The sequence below is a fragment of the Hippichthys cyanospilos genome, chromosome 14 (genome assembly GCF_059441005.1).
Source record: "Hippichthys cyanospilos isolate Australia breed blue-spotted pipefish chromosome 14, RoL_Hcya_1.0, whole genome shotgun sequence".
Lineage (NCBI taxonomy): Eukaryota > Metazoa > Chordata > Actinopteri > Syngnathiformes > Syngnathidae > Hippichthys > Hippichthys cyanospilos.
In genome coordinates, this window is record NC_142382.1 from 14,183,443 (window position 1) to 14,203,582 (window position 20,140).

The following is a 20,140-nucleotide window of genomic DNA, read 5'->3' on the forward strand; positions in this document are numbered from 1 at the left end:
CATCATGGACACACATCCCTGTCCTGTTAAGGTCAGCTAAATACTCATCACAATACAAATCCCCCTACACAGCTTGTCAGCATTATTCTTAGGCAGGGGGGCATAAGTGCAGGTGACTCTAACATGTACACAAGAACTACAAAGCCTACATATTTTTTACGTCTGACGTTTGTTTAGTCAACTCGTTGGATGGACAAATCTTTGCATCTCCTGCTTTGAGAATCATCAACATTTGGGATTCTTTTAAGACATTTGTTTTAGGTCAGTTTGTGTGATGATTCAAATTTAGAAATCTGTTCAAACAAGCACTACAGTTTCTGTAGCATGCTATCGAGTTGAATTTATTTTAATTCTATCAAAACTGCTACTGGACATGCAAGCTGGTATGGGGATTGGCTTGTTGGCCAAGCTGGATCTGTTTTGTCGAGGTAGTCTAAGGATGCAGAACTTGTCCCATCGTAGCTTCAGCTGGACACATGGACACATGAGCAGGTGGACTAGCAATGAGACTTCCAGTCTACAACCTGCTCAGGAAAACCCACGTGTGCTCATCACAGGTGAGATACCTTGTTTTCTCATATCACATATGCCGTATTCAATATGCTCCTGTAGTAGGATGCTATTTTCATGCATCACAATAGGCTGAATGTTAATGACATTTAAAAAGCCATTAATTTAGCAGCAGGGAGAATAAAATCATGTTCTCTCCCAGGTTTAAACTTGAGACCCTGCAAAAAAACGTTCCTCATTCAATAGTACAATCCACTGTAGCAACCAAAAGTTATTTTGTTTTCATTAAAAAAAAAAAAAAAAAAACTAGTACACAGAAATAGTAAACTTGCCTTTGTATGCAGGTGGACTTGGGCAGTTAGGTGTGGGGCTTGCCCAAATGCTCAGGTGAGATATTTTGGAAATTGCTTACCATGAAAAAGAAAAAAACATGAAATATTGATACAATGCTTCGATTGTTGATCAGGAAACTATATGGAACAGAGAACGTAATCTTGTCGGACATAAAGAAGCCCCTGCCTGATATTTTTAAGAGTGGTATGTTCTGAATTTCACAATTTCTTTTCATCTTAAATCTTAATTATGAATAAATAAGTGAGTTCCCCACTTCTTACTTGCTCTCTTCCTCCATCAGGTCCATTTGTATATGCGGATGTGCTGGACCACAAACATCTCAAAGAATTGATTGTTAATAACCGCATCACTTGGCTTATCCACTACAGTGCTCTGCTGAGTGCTGTTGGAGAAGCCAATGTGGCTTTAGCACGCAAAATCAACATCACGGGTCTGCTTAAACACACCCATTACACAAGCCACATTTGTGATGCTTATTGTTACATCGTATAGGTTTCATTTTCTGTCTCCTATCAAGGTCTGCATAATGTACTGGACTTGGCTTTGGAGCACTGCCTTCGCCTTTTTATGCCTAGCACCATTGGAGCATTCGGTCCTTCTTCACCTCGTGACCCAGTGCCTGATATTTGTGTCCAAAGGCCACGAACCATCTATGGCGTATCTAAAGTTCATGGTGAACTGATGGGAGAGGTAGTTCAATTTACAGAGTATTCACTAAAATAGTCACCCCCATTCAAATTGAAACTGTAAGTATCACATAATTGTGTGAAGTCTGAAGACCTTCACAGGTATGTTAAAGACAAACAAAAAGGATACTGCGTTATAACTACAGTCATCGTTTTCTCATTAAACATTTTCAAATCAAAATTTCTCATTCATTCCCAATGAGGCCTAGTTTCCTGCAAAAGTTGTTTGTCATTCATTCGACTGGCACATTCAGCAGTACACGTTTACTTTTTTTTTTCATTTGACAATGATATCACTCAGTTGATTCAATTAACATTGGGAACAGCAATTTGCCTAAAATTCCCACTGACCAAAAATGTTACATTTTCACCATTGCAACACCTACAAAATTTAATCCAATTTATTCCTAATGACACATATAATTAAACATATGTCAGTAGTCTCCATTTGAAATGTGAGAAAATTAAGTTCTTTCAATTTGCATGCAAATTCTGATTTATTTTGTATAAGTTCAAATTTAAACAAAAAAAGTTCCTATCCCCCCAGAAATCCTTTTCATTCTCATTGACACATTAAATAAAACAGATCCAATCAGATTGAATCCTAAATGTTCCGCTCATTCAATCCATGTTGGAAATGATTTTCAACATGCCAGAATCTCCATGCCTTCAGGGCCACATGTCCCCACAAAACACACAACACATTTGTTCCTGAAGACACATTCTAAAAAACATTCATTACATTTAATATAACTTCACCTCACATTAATTTTTCAGTATCATTGCATATTTTTCACTAGCATTTCAAATCTTGCAAAATCAGTATTCCATGTTTTTGTATTTTTTTTTTCAGGAAATTGCAAATTATCCTAAACAATGCTTTGCCCCCAAAAGATACGTAGAACACTCTTAAACCAGGTGGGTCAAAAATAACCCAATTATGGGTTGAAAAAAAAAAAAAGACCGATGCAATATTTAAGTTGATATGACCAGATTGTTTTGCATTTAAAAAAAAACGGGGTGGGGGGTGTTATACTAAATATCCTACAAAAATTGGTTTATTTGGGTTGTCTTTTTTTACCCAAATGTTGGATCATGTTGTTCTTGATCCATTATTGAGTTATATTGTTATTTTTGACCCCAATTGATTTTAGAGTGTGTCCCCACAACTAGCATATAGACAGAGAACATTTGTCGTTTTAATGCAAAGAAAGACCTCTATTCAATTCTTATAGTACCTTCATCATAAGTACGGCTTGGACTTCCGCTGCTTACGTTACCCGGGAGTGATCTCTTTCAACACACCACCTGGGGGAGGCACAACAGGTAAAGTAAAGTCTCATTGTGATGGCTATTTTAGACTTATTACTTGCCACCTGTATTCACAGACTATGCTGCTCAAATCTTCCACGACGCCCTCAAAAAGGGTCACCACGAGTGCTACTTGCGCCCCAACACTCGTCTTCCTATGATGCACATCTCTGACTGCCACCGCGCCACTGTAGAGTTTATGCAGGCACCCGAGTGTCAGCTGTCCCTCCGTACCTACAACATAGCTGCCATGAGTTTCACTCCCGAGGAGGTGGCCCAGGAAATACGCAAGCATCTCCCTCATCTGAAGGTCACCTACAATCCGGATTTTGTCCGTCAGACAATTGGTATGACCTACGAGCTATCTTATAAGCATATACAGGACAAAATAATTGAAAACATTGAGATTTTCTACACTTTGTACCATGCATTCTTATCATGTAAATGCCTTTGTAGCAGACAGCTGGCCGGTGAGAGTTGACGACTCAAATGCCCGGAGAGATTGGGGTTGGATGCCCGCTTTTGGGCTGGAGGAACTTGTTCCAGACATGTTACGCTCCATTCAGCAAAAAGTATCCCACAGTCAGCTAAAACATTAAAACAGTTTTTTTTTTTTTTTTTTTTTTCCCATCGGGAAATTACTGTACATTGTGTTCACTTACTTACTATGTACTCCATACTGTGTCTTGTTTTACAAAACCCAATCCCAGTGAAGTTGAGGTGTCGCAGCATGTGAATTATGAATAAAACCAGAATGCAATGATGTACACACCCTTTTCAATCTTTGTTCAATTTAATACTCCATGAAAGACAATATATTTAATGTTCAAACTGTGTTGCATCACTTTTAACACCACTCAGTAAGCATTAAGAACCGAGAACAATTGTTGAAGCTTTGTTGATAGAATTGTTTCCTATTTTTGTTTGATGTATAAACTTAGTTTCAAATCAGGATTTGCAAGTCATTATATTAATTGTGTTCATTTACGTTTTGCACAACATCCTGCCTTTATTGGATGGAACTGGTGTTGGTGTTTAAAGAACATAGTTTATGAAGGACTGGGAATTATAATATAATCTTTAACAAGGTAACAATGTCTTTGTTGATACCTTTAGATTTACTTTTTTAAGGTGTCAAATGGGACTCTTCATTGTGGGTTGCAAATGAATAGTTGCAATGAATTTTCCATGTTTGTGACACTGAAGTCATGAATTGCTTATGGAGCGTGCTGATGCCATCCTCACAACACCATGAAAAATATTCAAGATTCAAGAGTTTTACTGTCACATGCAAACTAATACTACACAATAAAACAGATCTGCCAAAAACAACATCCACTGAGAATTTTAACATGCACAGTTGATATCTTTAATAGTTTAAGTTACATAGTGTGACACCCCGAACATTTACAGAATCAAATGAATATCAAATATTATATTGATCCCAAAAAATATTATATTTCCCTTTGTCAATTGGGGTATAAGTTACTATACTATGTTAAAGGGTTTTTTTTAGAAGGTAAAATGTTTTTTTTAATGAGTTTTCATCACCATTGCAATCGGTTTTTGTTTTGTTTTGTTTTTTGTACCCATGTAATTTAGCAAAGCAGAGTTTATTTACATAAATAATCCAACACATTTCGTTAAGACTATTTACACTGTACCTGTTTGGTGACATCAGAAACAAAGTGTCTTCAAAGGGCATACGTGTAAACATCAGAATTTACATTTCTACATTTCCGTATCTACAGAACTATTGTGAGCAAATGTTTTGCAAATAAATGATAAGTATTGGCTATTTGATCCAACACTTCCAATACTTTTGAGAAGCTTTTTTTTTTTTTTGCAATTACGGGTGTCTTCTAAGGTAAACATCCAATCAAGATGCAATGACATGAAAATAAAATCAGAAACGTTATCTCTTCTTTCGTAATGGACTTTCGTTTGGGAACCCAAGTAGGACTTGAAAAACGTGACATCTGGTGGCGTGTATATGGTATGGAAAATGGACCACGGAAGTAAAAAAATTTGGAGCCTGTAATGCGATTGACATATACACACCGTTTATCCGCTGAAGTGTATACGTGCGTTCTCGCTTCGGCTAAATACGGACAAAGAAATGGCACACGTATTGTTTATGTCATGGCATGAAAGGGAATTAGGGCGAATCGAAAGTGTGCCTGTAATTCACTCTGCCTCCTGCAGGATCGCCGTCCTCGCGAGGCAACTGAAGAACATAGATAGCGCCACACGTTTTTTCTCAGTGCTCTTGTATCGTCTATTTTCGTCAACGATGGACGCGGGATTCTTCCGCGTAAGCCAGTCTTACAATTAGTCAATTTAAAAGCGTTTTTTGTATCTGTATTTAAATTGTCTTAGCGCAGTGTGTTATTTTGGTGTATGCATATTGGGCCGGTGGCTATCAGGTTACCATGTACTTTTGGTCACCGACTATCAACTGGTGCAAGACAACATTGTTATTCGCTTTGTTTTCAGCTAAACTCTTCGACCGGAGTTTAGTAAGCAAAGTTATCATTGAAACATGGTATTATATTCCTCTTAATTGCGTTTGGAGGGAGATTCTCGAGGGCGTTTGCGTGAAAATGAGGTGTAATTTTGCTAGGCGGTTAAGGAAAGCAGCAGCTAGCCGGCTAGTAAAGATGGCGTCCGGGTGGTGCACCGTTTCCGTCTCTTAAGCCCGTAGCCGCACATCTAATATCAGGGAATATGAAAATAGCGCTGATGTTTGCCGCAAAATCAAACTGATGACACGTGTTACCGTGTCGAGTACAACGCGATATTATTCGCAATAAGGCTGTGTTAAGAATAATTTCTAGAATTAAGCAAAGCCAATCGTTGATAGCGCTAAGACTAGCTAGCTCATTGCTATCAATGTCATGTGTTAAGACTCGCTAAATGAACCTGATCACAACCATTTGAACCTCGGGTTCATTTTCTAACCAGAAGTTGGTCATGGAGCAATAAGTTTGATGATCGGCATACATTAATCTAAATCGATACAGAATGGTTACAATTGACAATTTAGTCTATGGGCCTTGCATATGGCGTTACCAGAGTTGGGGAGAGGAGCAAAAAAAATATACTCAACTAAGATTTATTGCTAAAGAATATTATGACTCAAACCAAATTTAAAGTTTCTTCTTTCAATAATTACTTGGAGTATTAAGTACAAAGAAAAAAAAACTAAACTAAAACGATTTAAGTAAGCAGTATTAGTCTTACCAAAAATAAAATTAATTAAGGCATAAGTATAAAATTGACACACATTAAAACGAGTAAAGTTCAAAATTATCTTTCTTTCAACATTTTGACTTTTTAATAAGAAGTTATAGGTAAATTCATCATTAAGAATACTAGGTAAATGCAGCTTTAAGGAAAGGAAACTTGCTTTTGACACGTTGATGGAACAATCCTTTTTCAACGTTTGTCAGGTAAATGTATTGAATGAGAGTGGTGTTGTGCTTAATCTGACAGCAGGGGCACATACCTATTTTCCTGTCCTGAACATAATTCACTTTTCAAACATAGTTTCTGTGGTGGCGCTGCGGAGGGTTTGTTTGCGTTTGTGACTACCCCGACTCCATTAAATGGTGTTTAGTAAATATAGCCTGTTTTTACCCACCTCTTATTGTCATTTTTTCCAATTTTGAAGTGATCAGCTAATGTTTGCTAATTTGTTTCTACAGGGCACCAGTGCAGAGCAAGATAACCGGTTTAGCAACAAGCACAAGAAACTGTTAAAGCAGCTGAAGTTTGCAGAATGTCTCGACAAGAAGGTATATACAGTCTTCCATTAATAACCGATTTGTTGTCATCATTGATATTAGATGTTTATTTTATTTTGCACTATGTAAATATACTTATTGTTAGGTAATATGATGATTTATAATTATTTAACTAGTAGTACACCTAAACAAATGATCACTTTTGTATATTTATGAGAGTTAAGTGCACTGCTGTTAAGTTAACTGCTGTGCACTAGTCGTGTGAACAATTTGTGCAAACAGATGAAATGTAGCAACCCTCTGCTTTTGTGAAGCCCATGAGAGTGCAGGAAGCTGACATTACTAATTGCTAAATATTTAAAACTAGTGCTGTCGAAAGATTTTTAAAAGTGAGATTAATATTTATCTTTTTTTTTTAATTAATCTATTGTTAATCTTGCCTAAAAACATCTGAGAAAACAAGGGCTGTCACTAACGTTTATTTTAATAGTCGATTAATCGGTGACTTTTTCAAATAGTCGACTAAACACAAGTATTTACATGTTTTTTTTTTTTTTTTTTTTTTTTTGCTGGAAATTAGCTATAGCTCTGATGAAGATTCCAAATAACCTTTAGCCCTTTATTTCAGTGTCAAAGACAATATAGTATATTTAAATACACATACACAAATCATGAACTTGTGTATTTATATTCAATACACAAAATAAATGAAAAAAATACATAAATTCAAATGATTGAAATAAAAGTGCAATATAACGTTACAGTGCAAATTCTATCTATTTGCTTGCGGCATTACTTCTAACAACCACAAACAGTGCTACATCTGAAAACCACTAAAAGTGAATTAGTACTGTAGAACATTCACATCGGCAAGAATATAAGCACAGCAAACCAAAACTGCAAAGTCCCTTGCTATAGAAAGAACTTTTTACAGTAGCCTCCTTTATCAGTAGTAATAGTAGTAAACTCTTAAACACACTGCCTTCAGGAATAAAATCCCTCTTGGACTTTAAGATTTTTACTTCCAAAACTCAAACGTGACAAAAGGAAAAACAAAAATGCACTCATTCTTAACTACTGTGGCAACACTGAATTATGTGTTATGTTTTGTTTTTTAATTTCTTTTAAAATTATATATGTATGTTTTATTGTAACAATTCTACAGAGTGAACAATTTATGTAATATTGGATTATTTCATGTTTGACTTGTCATCCTATCAAATAAAAAGCCTAATTCATTCATTCATGTTTCGTGTAAAACAATTTATAGAAAACCCAGTCCGGTATTATCAGCAAGTTTAAGTACAAGTAAATATACAATCAACCAAATATATAAATAAAATCAATACAAGCCTTCAGAGTTTTTTCAGTTGATTTTGTCCAACTGCACAACAATTAAAAAATGATTGCTTTGGCATAAACTTTATTGACCTTTCATAAAAAAAAATACGGTTTTAAATACACGTGACTTTTAAAATCGCAATATATTGCCAGTCCGGTTATTGACCCAGGGCTAATGTCGTGTCACTGGCATTAGCTCCATTTCCTGTAAATCAGTATTGAATCACTATGTGATTCATCTTTGGTAAATTACAAATGACAAATACTTCAAATAAATACTCAACATGAATGAACTCATTTTCTTTTTTGAGAGCCTTCTGTTCCTTTTTCATAATGGTGAAGGCAAAGAAGCTGTCTGAAGCCATCAGAAGTGCAATCATTTGCAAACACAAGACCTCTAATGGTCAGTATTGAGTCCTGATCTCAATCCTATTGAAAATCTTCAGTATCAGTTGAAGTATGCAATGGGGAGAGACCAGCAAACATTCAAGAGGGGGGGGGGGAAATATTATTGGAGAAGTGTAAGACATTCATAGATGGCATTTGTAAGTCGTCACTGCCAAAGGGTGTGCAACCATATCAATTCATTTACAAGCATGCCAAGTCGCTAGGCTGCATTAGTGTGGCCAAATTCTGTCGAATCAGAAAGGACTTCGTCATCAGTATCTACGTCTTTGGCGGTAAAAGGAGTAGAGCGATGACGTAAACCTACGGTTTAAGCTAGTTACACGCAACAGCAAAACCGTAGGATTGGGCAAATCTCCACTTTGGGTGGAGGTTTTGATTGGGGGGGTGCATAGAGACAATAGGGCAAACCGAAGACATTTACCACCAGTTTGCAGGAACCCTGGCTACGTGTAGTCAGTGCCTTAGAGCGTCCAATATACATATCATGCATTTTTTGCAATGTGGAACAAAACCGGAGAACCCGGAGAGTTGAACATCTATAAAGCAAAACTTGCTCCTGTTTCTTTTAGGTGGATATGACCAAAGTAAAGCTCGAAGTCATAAAGCCATGGATTACTCAACGGGTGACAGAGATATTGGGGTTTGAAGATGATGTCGTCATAGAGTTCGTATTTAACCAGCTTGAAGATAAGGTAATGCTTTTATTTTAATTACTTTTTTGTTTTTACCAAACTATATTTGAGGGGATTGTTTACTCTTTTAAGAAGGGAAATTGTCAAATGTTGCCTAATTGAGTGGCTAAATTAGCAATTGGTGTGATTAAAACAATGTTGTGCTGCTATGTAACAAAGTGACTTTATCCGGCATACTTCTAATTATGATGTGATTTATGATTTAAAAGGCCTGAACCAATATGGATGTTATACCTTGCATCAGAAGTATAGCACCAACACCTAATTAACTCTCTCCTGAGCCCAAAGTCACTGAGCCCAACTCTCCCTTCATGACGCAGTGTGTGTTTTGAGGTGAGTTATATATAGGGATCATTAATATTATGCCAGTGATAGACACACCTGAAAAATGCCATAATTATCATCTCCCTTATTATTCAGTTTATGAAATTATCTAGATCCCTTAAAACAGAGTTGAAGATGTAGGAAGGTATAAAGGGGCCAGTTGCACATCTTGAGGGAAGAGGAATAGATAACTTTTAACGGTAACATGTTAAACAAATTCAACGTAGAGGTAGAATGATCTCAACCAACTTCCAATTGAGTATAATGTATATTTGTCACGGTTGTGAAATAGATGGATTTGTCTGATCACATCATGTACTGCATACCCAACTCAGTAGGTACTATATCTGTTGAAATTTTTGCACCTTAGCCAGGGGAAGTTGGAACAAAACCTCCCTTATGTTTTGGTTAGTTCATGCATGTCAATCAACCCTCATACTTAATCTACCTGTTTGTCTCTTATTTGTTTGATGTTCATAATTTATAGACAAGGGCTCTTAGTTTAGAATTGTTCAAAAATACTGCAATGCACACTTGAGACGAATTGTGCAATCTATCTTTCAAAGTACGCTACATTTTAAAAATGTAAATAATCATAGCAAGGTTTTATTTGTCACACTGCCTGGCCATTAAAGGAGAGAGGCTGCAGAAACAGTGATATTCCTTCATTTCGATGGTTTGTTGCCAATCTTCTATTTTGCTATATTTCTTTTTATTAAGATAAGAAATTGCCCGTATGTTCATTTTGTACATATTGTAGCGCTGGCTAATTTATTAAGGTACTACAAATAGACCATGGTAAGAAATTTAATTGAATTGATACTGTTGAATAACCCCCTTTTTGTGTTGCTCTGTACTCATTATTGCTTGTTCGTCTCTTGCAATTTAGATAAATGATATAACATTAAGCTCAAGGTGGTTGAGTCTCAAGCAGTAGTGAGGCGGAAGCAAGCCAAGGGAACACCATGCCCACTGATCCCACGGGACTCACTGAAGACACCGGAACTGTACTTAAAAGTCTTGGGTTTTAATGCACTCTGTATTGTGGCTGTTTGTTGAAGTCCTGAAGTTGTAGACTGTAAATGGGAATATGGGATGGGATGGGGCACACAATGAATATCACTTATATACAATATACACAAGATCATTTCTTTTGCTTACACTCTGTGTACGTCTATATATATATATATATATATATATATAGAAGCAGCAATCTTATCATAGATAGCAATATTGCATGCAAAACTTGATAGCTAGAGCTCGCTCTTCAAACATGCACAGTTCTGAATTGGAGTTAAATTGAAACTAATTTTCAGAGTCCAATACTGTACTCTGGCGTTTTATAACTTTAAACGAAAATACATTGTTCTACAGTAATGAACAAACAGGTATTTTTGTGAGAAATTAAAAGTAGGCACTCTCAGCGAGAGCTCCTACCTCTTAAAATGATTTATTTTAGTTCCATTATTTCAATAGCATTATGTTTCTCTCTCTCTCTCTGTCTCTCTCCTGCTTGATGTGTTTTGCAGCACCCGGATAGCAAGATGATGCAGATTAACTTGACGGGTTTCCTCAATGGGAAAAATGCCAGAGAGTTCATGAGAGACCTCTGGCCCCTCTTGCTGAGTGCCCAGGAGAACATCACTGGCATCCCAACTGCATTTTTGGAGCAGAAGAAAGAAGAAATTAAGCAGAGACAGGTGAGATTATTTCCATGGTAAATGCATTATAGTCTGATCATTACATATGTTGTGTATGTTCCCTCAGAATTTAATTTAGTAACCATGCCTTTTTGACTGTACAACTTAAAACATTTCGAAGATGTTCAATTGGTAAAGGTGCTGATAGTTTTGTCTCCTCATTCAGCTTGAACAGGAGAAACTTGCTTCCCTGAAGAAATTGGAGGAGGACAAAAAAGATTCAAGAGAGAGGGCTCAATCAAAGAGCCCAAGAAGGTAACTCGATTTTCAAAAAAGGTTGCTGAATACAGCATGGTTTTGTTTTCATCCTACACTCAACGTTTTTTAATAAACAGACGGAAGACAAGGTCCCCATCGCCGCGACGCAGGTCCCCATCGCCGCGGCGCAGGTCCCCGTCGCCACGGCGACGGTCTCCGGCAAGGCGGGAAAGGAAACATAGCCCATCACGCTCCCCAAGGCGTAAACCTACTTTACCTGGTGGGAGTTCACCTCCTCCACCCTTGATGCAGCTGTCTACAAAACCTGTGGAGCAGCCAATGGATCCTGACACATCAGGAAAAGCCATGCCAGAACCAGTTATCCAAGAAGTGTCTTCCACCAGGTTTGTTGAAACCTTTCTTGTCACTGTGGAATGATGTGTAGTTCTATGATTTTATGTTCAGACTCCCTCTGCATCATTCACATTTCAACTAAAAAAATTAGATACCACAGTTGGACATTATAATAATCGACAAATAATGAAAATAAAACATATTCTTCTTCTCTAGTGAAAATGTTGTTGAGACGTCGAAAGCAGACTCTATGATTGAAGAGAAGGAGCTTCCGCCAGAAAAAAATAAAAATGAGGAAAGGCCCAAATCCAGGGAAAGGGAAAAAGACAGGAAGGAAAGACCTCATCGCCGCTCCCGTTCTCATTCCCGCCACCGCAAACGCCGCTCTCGTTCAAGGTTATTTTTGTTCTGTACAATTGTTTATAAAAAAAAACATATCTAACCCTAATTATCCTGCAACCTCTTTCAGATCTTACTCTCCACGTAGAAGGCAAAGTCCCAGAAGGAAAATTTCTCCACGTCGAAGAAGCCCGCCCAGACGAGCACCCCCCAGCTCCAGAAACAGACACAGGCGTTCACCTGTCCGCAGGTTAGTCTTTGCTACCACTTTCTAATGTTATGCTCAATAGCCTATATTCTCTGCCTCTTAATGTTTTATATCCAGAGTTTATGTCACTTGTGTGTCTAACTGTGTATTTGTCTGTCACAGGAGACGATCTCGCTCTGCTTCATCCTCTGGCAGCAGTTCCTCTCGCTCTCGCTCCCCTAAAAAAGTAATGAAAAGAACTAACACCCCACCCCGAAAACAGCCCCCCTTTCCTGATTCTGCCAATAGCCCGCCCAGGAAAGATAGGCGATCACCATCTCCACGGGTCAGACGGGGCGGCAGAGGGTCAGCATCTCCACCCAGATCATCTGGTAAGGTCATTGTCCATGCTTGCATGCTCTGGCAACATATTTTGTAGATAAAATGGTGGTATGAATTTAGCGCTGTGCAGCAATGTGAAAGATGCTCCTATTTCATGGTGACTTGAGATTTTAATATCTATTTCAGAAGAGGATAAAAATGAGAGAGGTGCAGTTGTGGACTCTGTGCAGCAGAGACGGCAATATCGTCGACAGAATCAGGAGTCCTCTTCAGGTACAATGAATTTCACTCAGACCACCGTTCTTTGCTATAAAGCATCTTTTTTGTTTCAGATTCGGGATCTTCTTCCTCAGATGAGGAAGCGGCCAAAAAACCAAAGGAAGGTCCAGGTGCTCGGAATGGTGATGTTAAGAAGAAGCGTAGCCGCACTCCTTCTCCAAGGAGGCGACAGAGAGAGGCTTCTCCAAGGCAAGACACACTATTAAATAATGTATGCTTAGTATTTTAAGGATAATAAGGAAGGTTTGACTCTTATTTGTTCACTTTCAGGAAAAGACGTTCACCATCTCCTGGTGCACGCAGACGCCGTTCCCTTACCCCTGTAAGGCGTCGCAGGTCCCCATCACCAAGGCGAAGGTAATGGCATATTAATGGCACATAGTATGTATAGAACACTTTGAAAAGATGTACTCAGTTTGAATGGCAGTTTGCATGAGCGCAACATCATGTTAGCCATATCCTTATTTCTTCCAACTGGTGGAAACAAGAAGGCCAAGATTTGACCTGACAATATTGTAACATACAATTAGACTTTGTTTGCTCAACACCTTTTTTAAAAGCACATTAATCCACCAAGATTGGCTATAATGCAAAATGGAATTCTGGTCAAGGTTAGCCTTTTTAAGATGGAAAAAAGAAAAGTTTTTTGCCATTATTTCGTCGCCATTGTCTTCTACTGGAGTCAATACTGATGAAGGGTCTTTCAATCCTTAATCATTGACTCAGATTTGTCAGAATCTGACCAAGAAAATGTACTCCATTGAATGGGAGGCGATAGAAGGAACAACGCTGTCAGCAATGCCATGTCACATCTCTGCCGCCGAGAATGGCTGGACATGCATGCTTGTCATGACAAATATCTTCAATCACGCTCAGCTTTCTTTGAAGGGATCCTAACATGAAAAGTCTTTTTGGAGTTGTACCCATTTTCTGATGTTGATTTGTGTATTATTTTCCTTCATTGATGCATTTCCAAGCATTCCTTGATTGTGCGCTCTCAGCCAGCCCCACCTGTGCAGTTGACGACTTGGAAGTTTGCTTATCATGACATGAGCAAGACCGGAGCACTTTGCAACTCCCTGCACCGCCTGTGCAAGAGCAAATACACGTCGATCTTGTCCATGTCTTTCTGCTTCGTTTTATTTTTCTGGAGCTAAGGAGTACAGATTTTGCACCGAGTTGGCCAAGTAAACGGCAATTTTTCATTTATTAACTGAAATGTTTTAATGTAGAAATGCTGAGGTAGTTTGGGAGCACACAGCCGTGCAGTCAATATCAGTAATAAATAATTAACCCATGGGCAGAACTATTGTACTGTAATGGTTTTGAATACTGGTTTGATAGAAGGAACACGTGGTAGTGATCGTGGTGTATAGCGCTTTGCATTTTAATGTCAGTAAAACAGCTGTTTTTGGTCCCATTATTCATGCTCTTGGAGTAGTCTCCATCAGCAGCAAGCCTCGTGAAGACAAGCGGTCAGCATGTTTTGTGGCCTGCCAGCATTGGCATGAGGCAAGGGGGTGCGGCAGCTACACAGTAAGAGCAAACAAGCCATTTTACTTCCTGGTTAGAAAGAACAGTAACCATAAAACTTCATATTTAATAAGAAATTAAATCACCAATGTGCCAAACATAGTTTATATGCTCATATTACACTATGGAAAGTATTTCCCTTTTGGACGATGGGAGGCCAAACCTGATTTTCCTCATTGGACATTGCCGAAGTTAAATAAATTTAACTTCTGGCGCTAAATCAATTGAACTTCTGGCGCTCTTTGCGTCGCAACGGCCATTCAGCTCCGGGAATGCTCAACGTGACAGACAATGGTTCAGGAATTGATTGTGGCAGTAGGTTTATGAACACCTTTAGCTGAACAACACGGCCCGCTGAGCTTTTAGTATAGAGAAAGAGCCCAGTGAAGGACTGAGCAGGCTTGTAGAATGGTGGAGGAACTTCGGGTACCTGATATGTACATTGTTTGAATATTTTTCTTTTTTTTAACAGCCGTTGAACTGTGCCATGAAAGCAATAGTGCAGCAATAACCAAATTATTTACTACAGTATCAGCCACTTGAGTGTGACGTTGAAACTTTTGTTTTCTTTTTGTCAGGCAAATTTTGTTGTAAAGCAAGGGACACGCAACTCAAAACAGAAAGTAGGTCTAGGAGATAAATTGACCACAGCCCCAGAAAAGTAGTGGAAGTATTCAACGGTGTTCTCGTTTCCCAAGTTACGCGCCTACCTTTTGCAGGTGCACGCAACGGAAGCGGCCTGTACGAACATGTGACAAACCGCCAGCGAATCAAGCGATGCTAAACGCTTCTTTGGTTTTGGTGTGAACGTAGCTATATACTAACAGCAAAACCAAATACACTTTTGTGTGCAGTTTTTCCTCGATAATCCATATATTTTTATCCTTCTCAGTACATCAGGTACTCTTTAAGAGTACACATCCGACAATTACAAGCCAATTTCTACTTTGTGGAAATTTACTGGGTGAATATAGCATAATGTCCGTCGGTACTAAATATTTAGACTATAATTGGTGTTGCCTGTACTTCGCTCTCTGTACAAATGACATTGTCTCTATTCTAAATGCATTTGGTGCTTTGCAGGTCTCCTTCCCCACCTCCCCGTAGGCGTTCTCCATCCAACAGGCGTTACTCCCCTCCTATCCAGCGTCGCTATAGCCCCATACCTCAGAAGAGAAAATTGTCTAACTCTCCGGCAAGACGTGGTTCACCAGGGCCCAAACGCCGTCCTTCTAGATCCCCAAAACGTAGAAGTTCTCCCATCCAGCGGAGGCGCACACCTCCCTTGTCTACATCCCCACCCAGACACAGAAGAAGCCCCATGTCGTCTTCTATGCGGCTAAGTCGTGATGCACGATCTCCTGCTGCAGCAGCAAATCGTCGCTCCCAGTCCCCTGCATCTCGCAGTCGCATTAACAGAGATTCCACCAGTCCCGCGAGGCATTATGAATCCTCCAACCAGAGAAGACACTCTCCATCACACATTGAAAAACCAATCCGAAGAGTCTCCCGCACACCTGAGCCACGTAACAACCAGAGGTAAATATGACACCGTTTGTACCTTTTTGGATTCAGTAAAATGAATGGCTTCTTTGATACATAGCATAGACACACACACACACACTCACCATGGACAAAATTGTTGGGACTTCTCTGAGCATATACACACACACACACACACACTCACTATGGACAAAATGTTGGGACTTCTCTGTTGATGAAATAAAAACTCACAATGGCCATGGAAATAACATGAACTTACCAAAAGTGGAATTGATCTAAAAAAGTATTGGTACTTGAAACCAATTAATCAAAAATAAATTAAAAAAAAGAAAATTGAAACAGCCTTCAGCAAATTGTGTGTTATAGCAAGACAAGATCGAAAATAGTGACCGTAGGCTCTTGTTACCCTGAATTGTGTTTGACAATAGTCAGTTAAAATTGTATTTAGGTTGCCTATTTACAGCGTGACAAATTAGCAATTAGCTATCTGGTGTGTGGAAAAGTATCACACTAAACCTAGACAACAGAAAGAGAGAGTTGTTTCTGTGCATGTCTAATAATAATCCTATTCGTGGAAGTCAAGGCAAACCTTTTTTGTGTTTCTGCTCGCTTAACATTTTGATTATTGTCGTGTTTGGTTTTTATCTATATCAGGGGATTACTTTTTTGTATTTTACTGCCACCTGCTGAGACTGAAATGGACATCGAAGTTTGCCAAAGGCTCTGCTTGCAGATGTCATAGCTCACCTGGTGTCTGGTTTTGGTCACATGATGTTTGCAAAGCGAGCTTATTGGCAGTCTCGTAACCAGTGTCGGTTGACAGCAGGTGGCAGTACAGGACAAAATGGCAGCACCCTGAGATGTGGATGGGGAAGGCACTAATAACTAGTCAGTATATTGTACTGTGTTTTAGACTTGTGGGGGCAGTAACATATTATTGCAAATAACATATTTTGACCTGACTTGTGCTTAAAGTTTACATCCTCCGTGTATTTTGTTTGACAATGACAGAAAAAAACGACAGTGGTAAACTTTTTTTACAAGTTGAAAATCGTAAATAGGACCGTGAACAGGAATTTGTGTGTGTGTGTGTGTGTGGGGGGGGGGGGGGTCCGCAATATAACTTCACCAATCTGAACAAAATATGAAGGAATATGTTTATACAATTTAGATACTAGATATATTTCCCCCGGATTTTTTTTTTTTTTTTTTTTAAAGGGCTGCAGTGTATATGAATGAATATTTACACGTAAACAAGATCTCTAAGTATAAAGGCAGGAAAACAAAATAAATGTGTTTGATGGAATCACAGCAACTATTAATTTCTTATCTGGTGAAGTCCATCAATGACGTCATTGCTCGATCTGTGAAATGTTACGGCCGTCAAAAGTGGCATAAAATGCAAACTGTCAACCGAGCTCATCCAGCTGATCAGGTCTGTGGATTCCATGTTTTGTGAACCTCAGCCGGATTTCTTTGTGTATGCGCGATGCTCATATCATGTCAATAATTTTGATTTTTCAGACTTTCTATGAGTCCTCAACCTTTGAGAAGAGTTTCCTCCAGGTCTCGATCACTTTCTCCTAAACCAGTTGCAGTGAAACACCCAGCCCCAACATCTGCCTCCCCGTCACCATCCCGATCTGCTAGCGCATCACCGCCAGTAGCCAAAAAGGCCAGCAGTGGCTCTGGTAGCCGATCGCCCAGCAAGGTATTTTCTCATCTATTAGTCCTTTTTAAAGCCCAATTTCGTTAGTCAAATTGAGACAGGCCCTTACAATTGAATTGTAATGTGTTGGCTTGCAGAATTCAGATGTTGATGGCAGCGCCAAGAAGAAGAAAAAGAAGAAGGAAAAGAAGCATAAGAAGGACAAGAAGCATAAGAAGCACAAGAAGCATAAGAAGGAGAAGAGTGGCAACACAGCAAGTGGAGAGACCCAGCAGAACCAGGGTGGGGATGAAGATGGTGAATCAAGAAAGGTTATGTCTGTTTGTCATCTTTAGCAACGGAGGTTTTCTGATGGCTTTTCACTAAACGGCATAGAACACCGAAGTAGGAGCTGTATTGTTTGACTCGCCCTACTCTCTCTGGTTTTTAAATAAACCATTTTTCCTTTTCCCCAGGAATCTGAGAGTGAAGTGGAGGACACGTTGGATGACCTAGAGAAACACCTGAGAGAGAAGGCCCTACGTTCCATGAGGAAGGCCCAGGTTTCTCCTTCACAGATGTCCTAAATCTCAAACTCTTTTCACGTTAACCTTGATGTTTGTGATAAACTGATTCAATTTAGAATGTACAAAGTGTTATTGTTGTGTTTTCTTGCTTGCTTTTTTTTTGGGGGGGGGGGGGGGCGGGGGTTAATTACAGTTTGGTACATTCTGAGGCATTGCTTTTGAGTGTGATTTGTCAGCCTACCAGCTAAATTGTAAAAAAGCTCATGTTATTCATACTTACTAACATGATTCGCATGGGAACATGTATATTAAGAGTTGATTAACCTGACCCCACCACACACACACACACACACACACACAGACTTCCCACAGCCAAAGTAAGGTTTTTTTTAGGGGGGCTATATCATGGTATTTTTTATTTTCCACAGTTAAAATATGTGCATAGATATGATTAAAACTTACTTTTGACGCATTGGCGGTTTACTCCTATTTTGTTTTTTTGGCTATATTTCTAACCACTCTTTGGCCCTTTTCATGATGATGTCCTAGTTCACCGTTGACTGCTATGAGTATGAGCATGTGGTTGGTCTGCAAAGGTGGAACAAGGACATTTCTTCGTTTGTAATGTCACAAAGTGAGGAACCAGCGGTTTCTCAGATAACACTGGGGGTGTTTATGGTTATTAATTTGCATTGTACCATTGTTGAAAGCCTCCTAAAGTTGAATTACTATCATACGTAGTAATTAAACTTTTGCGAACTTTTAACCATGATAGTATGCGATTTCCTCACCAACAAACACACCCTCAAGATGGTGGTACACTCAATTCACATAACCTCCAGCATTCCTGCTCTCCCACTCAAGAGAAAAAGACAGGGTCCACACTTAGTTACGTCACTCAGCACACACCCACATTCTCCTAGTAGTCCGTGGTGAAATGTCACTGGTAAACGACATGGAAGGGACACCGCAGCAGAACGGTGAGGCAGAGTTTAAGGCAGCCAGGCGTCTTTCCTGTTTTAAAAACTAACTTGTATTTCAAAAGAAATTCAGTTGCCATTGTGCCAAAAGTGATTTACAACCATCTACTTACTTATAGTTAACTGTGGAAAGCTTAAAATGCCAAGGTAACTTCCCTATATGGAGTAATTGCATGTTCAGTGACTTTCCGATGTGCATGAACCACCGGCTATGGCATATAGAGGAAATCCAACTTAAAAGTAGGCTGTACATTTTTCTATTAACTGTTAAAGTTGGAGCAGCTTCACTGTTGTTTGGGGGAGAAAAAAAAAACTTAAAGCATTGAGCAATTTTATTTACCAGTTTATTTTTGTGATTTGCTCAAAGCAAATGCTTTAATTTATCCAACTTGATTTTTTTTTTTTTTTGACATCCTTCACCAGGCTAATTTTGAGTGGGACTGCTTTGTTTTGTATTTAGTACCCCTTTATTTGTCTTGTCAGTCTTTCAGAATTAAACAGTTTTCATAGAATCTCTTTCTTGGTGTCAGCTGTGTTCTATAAAATACTGCTATTTTGAGAGGGCAGATCTGTAGTCAAACAAAGTCAAGTGAATTTAACTGACAAATATTGCTTTAAAAAGTTATGACCCGTGGGTCATATATAGCTTTAGAATGTGTTCTGTTGTGTTCTCCTTCGTTTGTGTGTGTGCGTGTGTGTGAGTGCCTTTTGGTTGGAGTGTGTCAATTGTGTGCAGGTGGTGTCATCCCATTGGCTGGCTCTCCTGATTTGCCGCCCTATTTAAGCAGCCCACGGACCAAACTCTGTCTCTCTCCGGTCATCCCACCGCCAGAAAACGCCACCTCAGAAATTGTTAGATAGTGTGCATCTGTGTTGCTCGCTGTGTTTGTAAGAATCTGTAGATTGAGCAGTAGTAGGAGAGGGACGCCGTTTTGGTTTAACCCTTTTTCTCCTGTTTTTGCGTTAGGTAGTTAGTGAGCCAATTGTCATTCGTTTCCTTTTTGTTTGGCTAGTTATTTAGGGATTCAGAAGATCTTTTGTTTATTATTTTGTTTGTTTGCTCTCCCCCCGAAGACAATAAAAACTGCTGTTTTTGTTCTCAACAACTTTAGTTTCACGGGCTTTTTCTGGTGGTGAGGGTACGGACGGGGGAGCACACACGTTATATCCCAGTTCCC

The 20,140-nt window shown here is 39.0% G+C and overlaps 2 protein-coding genes across 7 annotated transcripts; both read left to right on the forward strand.

Moving 5' to 3' along the window:
* The first annotated feature begins 373 nt into the window (after positions 1-373).
* tdh2 (L-threonine dehydrogenase 2) lies at positions 374-3,628 on the forward strand. The gene is made up of 8 exons (XM_088432462.1): positions 374-557; positions 855-897; positions 977-1,047; positions 1,145-1,294; positions 1,382-1,554; positions 2,786-2,876; positions 2,939-3,208; positions 3,318-3,628. The coding sequence occupies exons 1-8, from the start codon at positions 374-376 to the stop codon at positions 3,458-3,460; spliced, it is 1,125 nt and encodes a 374-aa protein (XP_088288588.1). The 3' UTR covers positions 3,461-3,628.
* A 1,402-nt stretch (positions 3,629-5,030) lies between these two features.
* Positions 5,031-19,478, forward strand: srrm1 (serine/arginine repetitive matrix 1). 6 transcript variants are annotated; one of them, XM_088433097.1, is made up of 16 exons: positions 5,031-5,175; positions 6,569-6,658; positions 8,926-9,048; positions 10,902-11,072; positions 11,239-11,327; positions 11,408-11,674; positions 11,841-12,020; positions 12,094-12,213; positions 12,334-12,542; positions 12,679-12,765; positions 12,825-12,960; positions 13,042-13,128; positions 15,388-15,843; positions 17,332-17,518; positions 17,614-17,860; positions 17,932-19,478. In XM_088433097.1, the coding sequence occupies exons 1-15, from the start codon at positions 5,155-5,157 to the stop codon at positions 17,809-17,811; spliced, it is 2,421 nt and encodes an 806-aa protein (XP_088289223.1). In that variant the 5' UTR covers positions 5,031-5,154; the 3' UTR covers positions 17,812-17,860; positions 17,932-19,478. The 6 variants fall into 6 exon arrangements, with proteins under 6 accessions (XP_088289223.1, XP_088289224.1, XP_088289225.1 ...); XM_088433098.1 differs by having other exon boundaries at positions 17,614-17,773; XM_088433099.1 differs by having other exon boundaries at positions 17,614-17,758.
* The last annotated feature ends 662 nt before the right edge of the window (positions 19,479-20,140 follow it).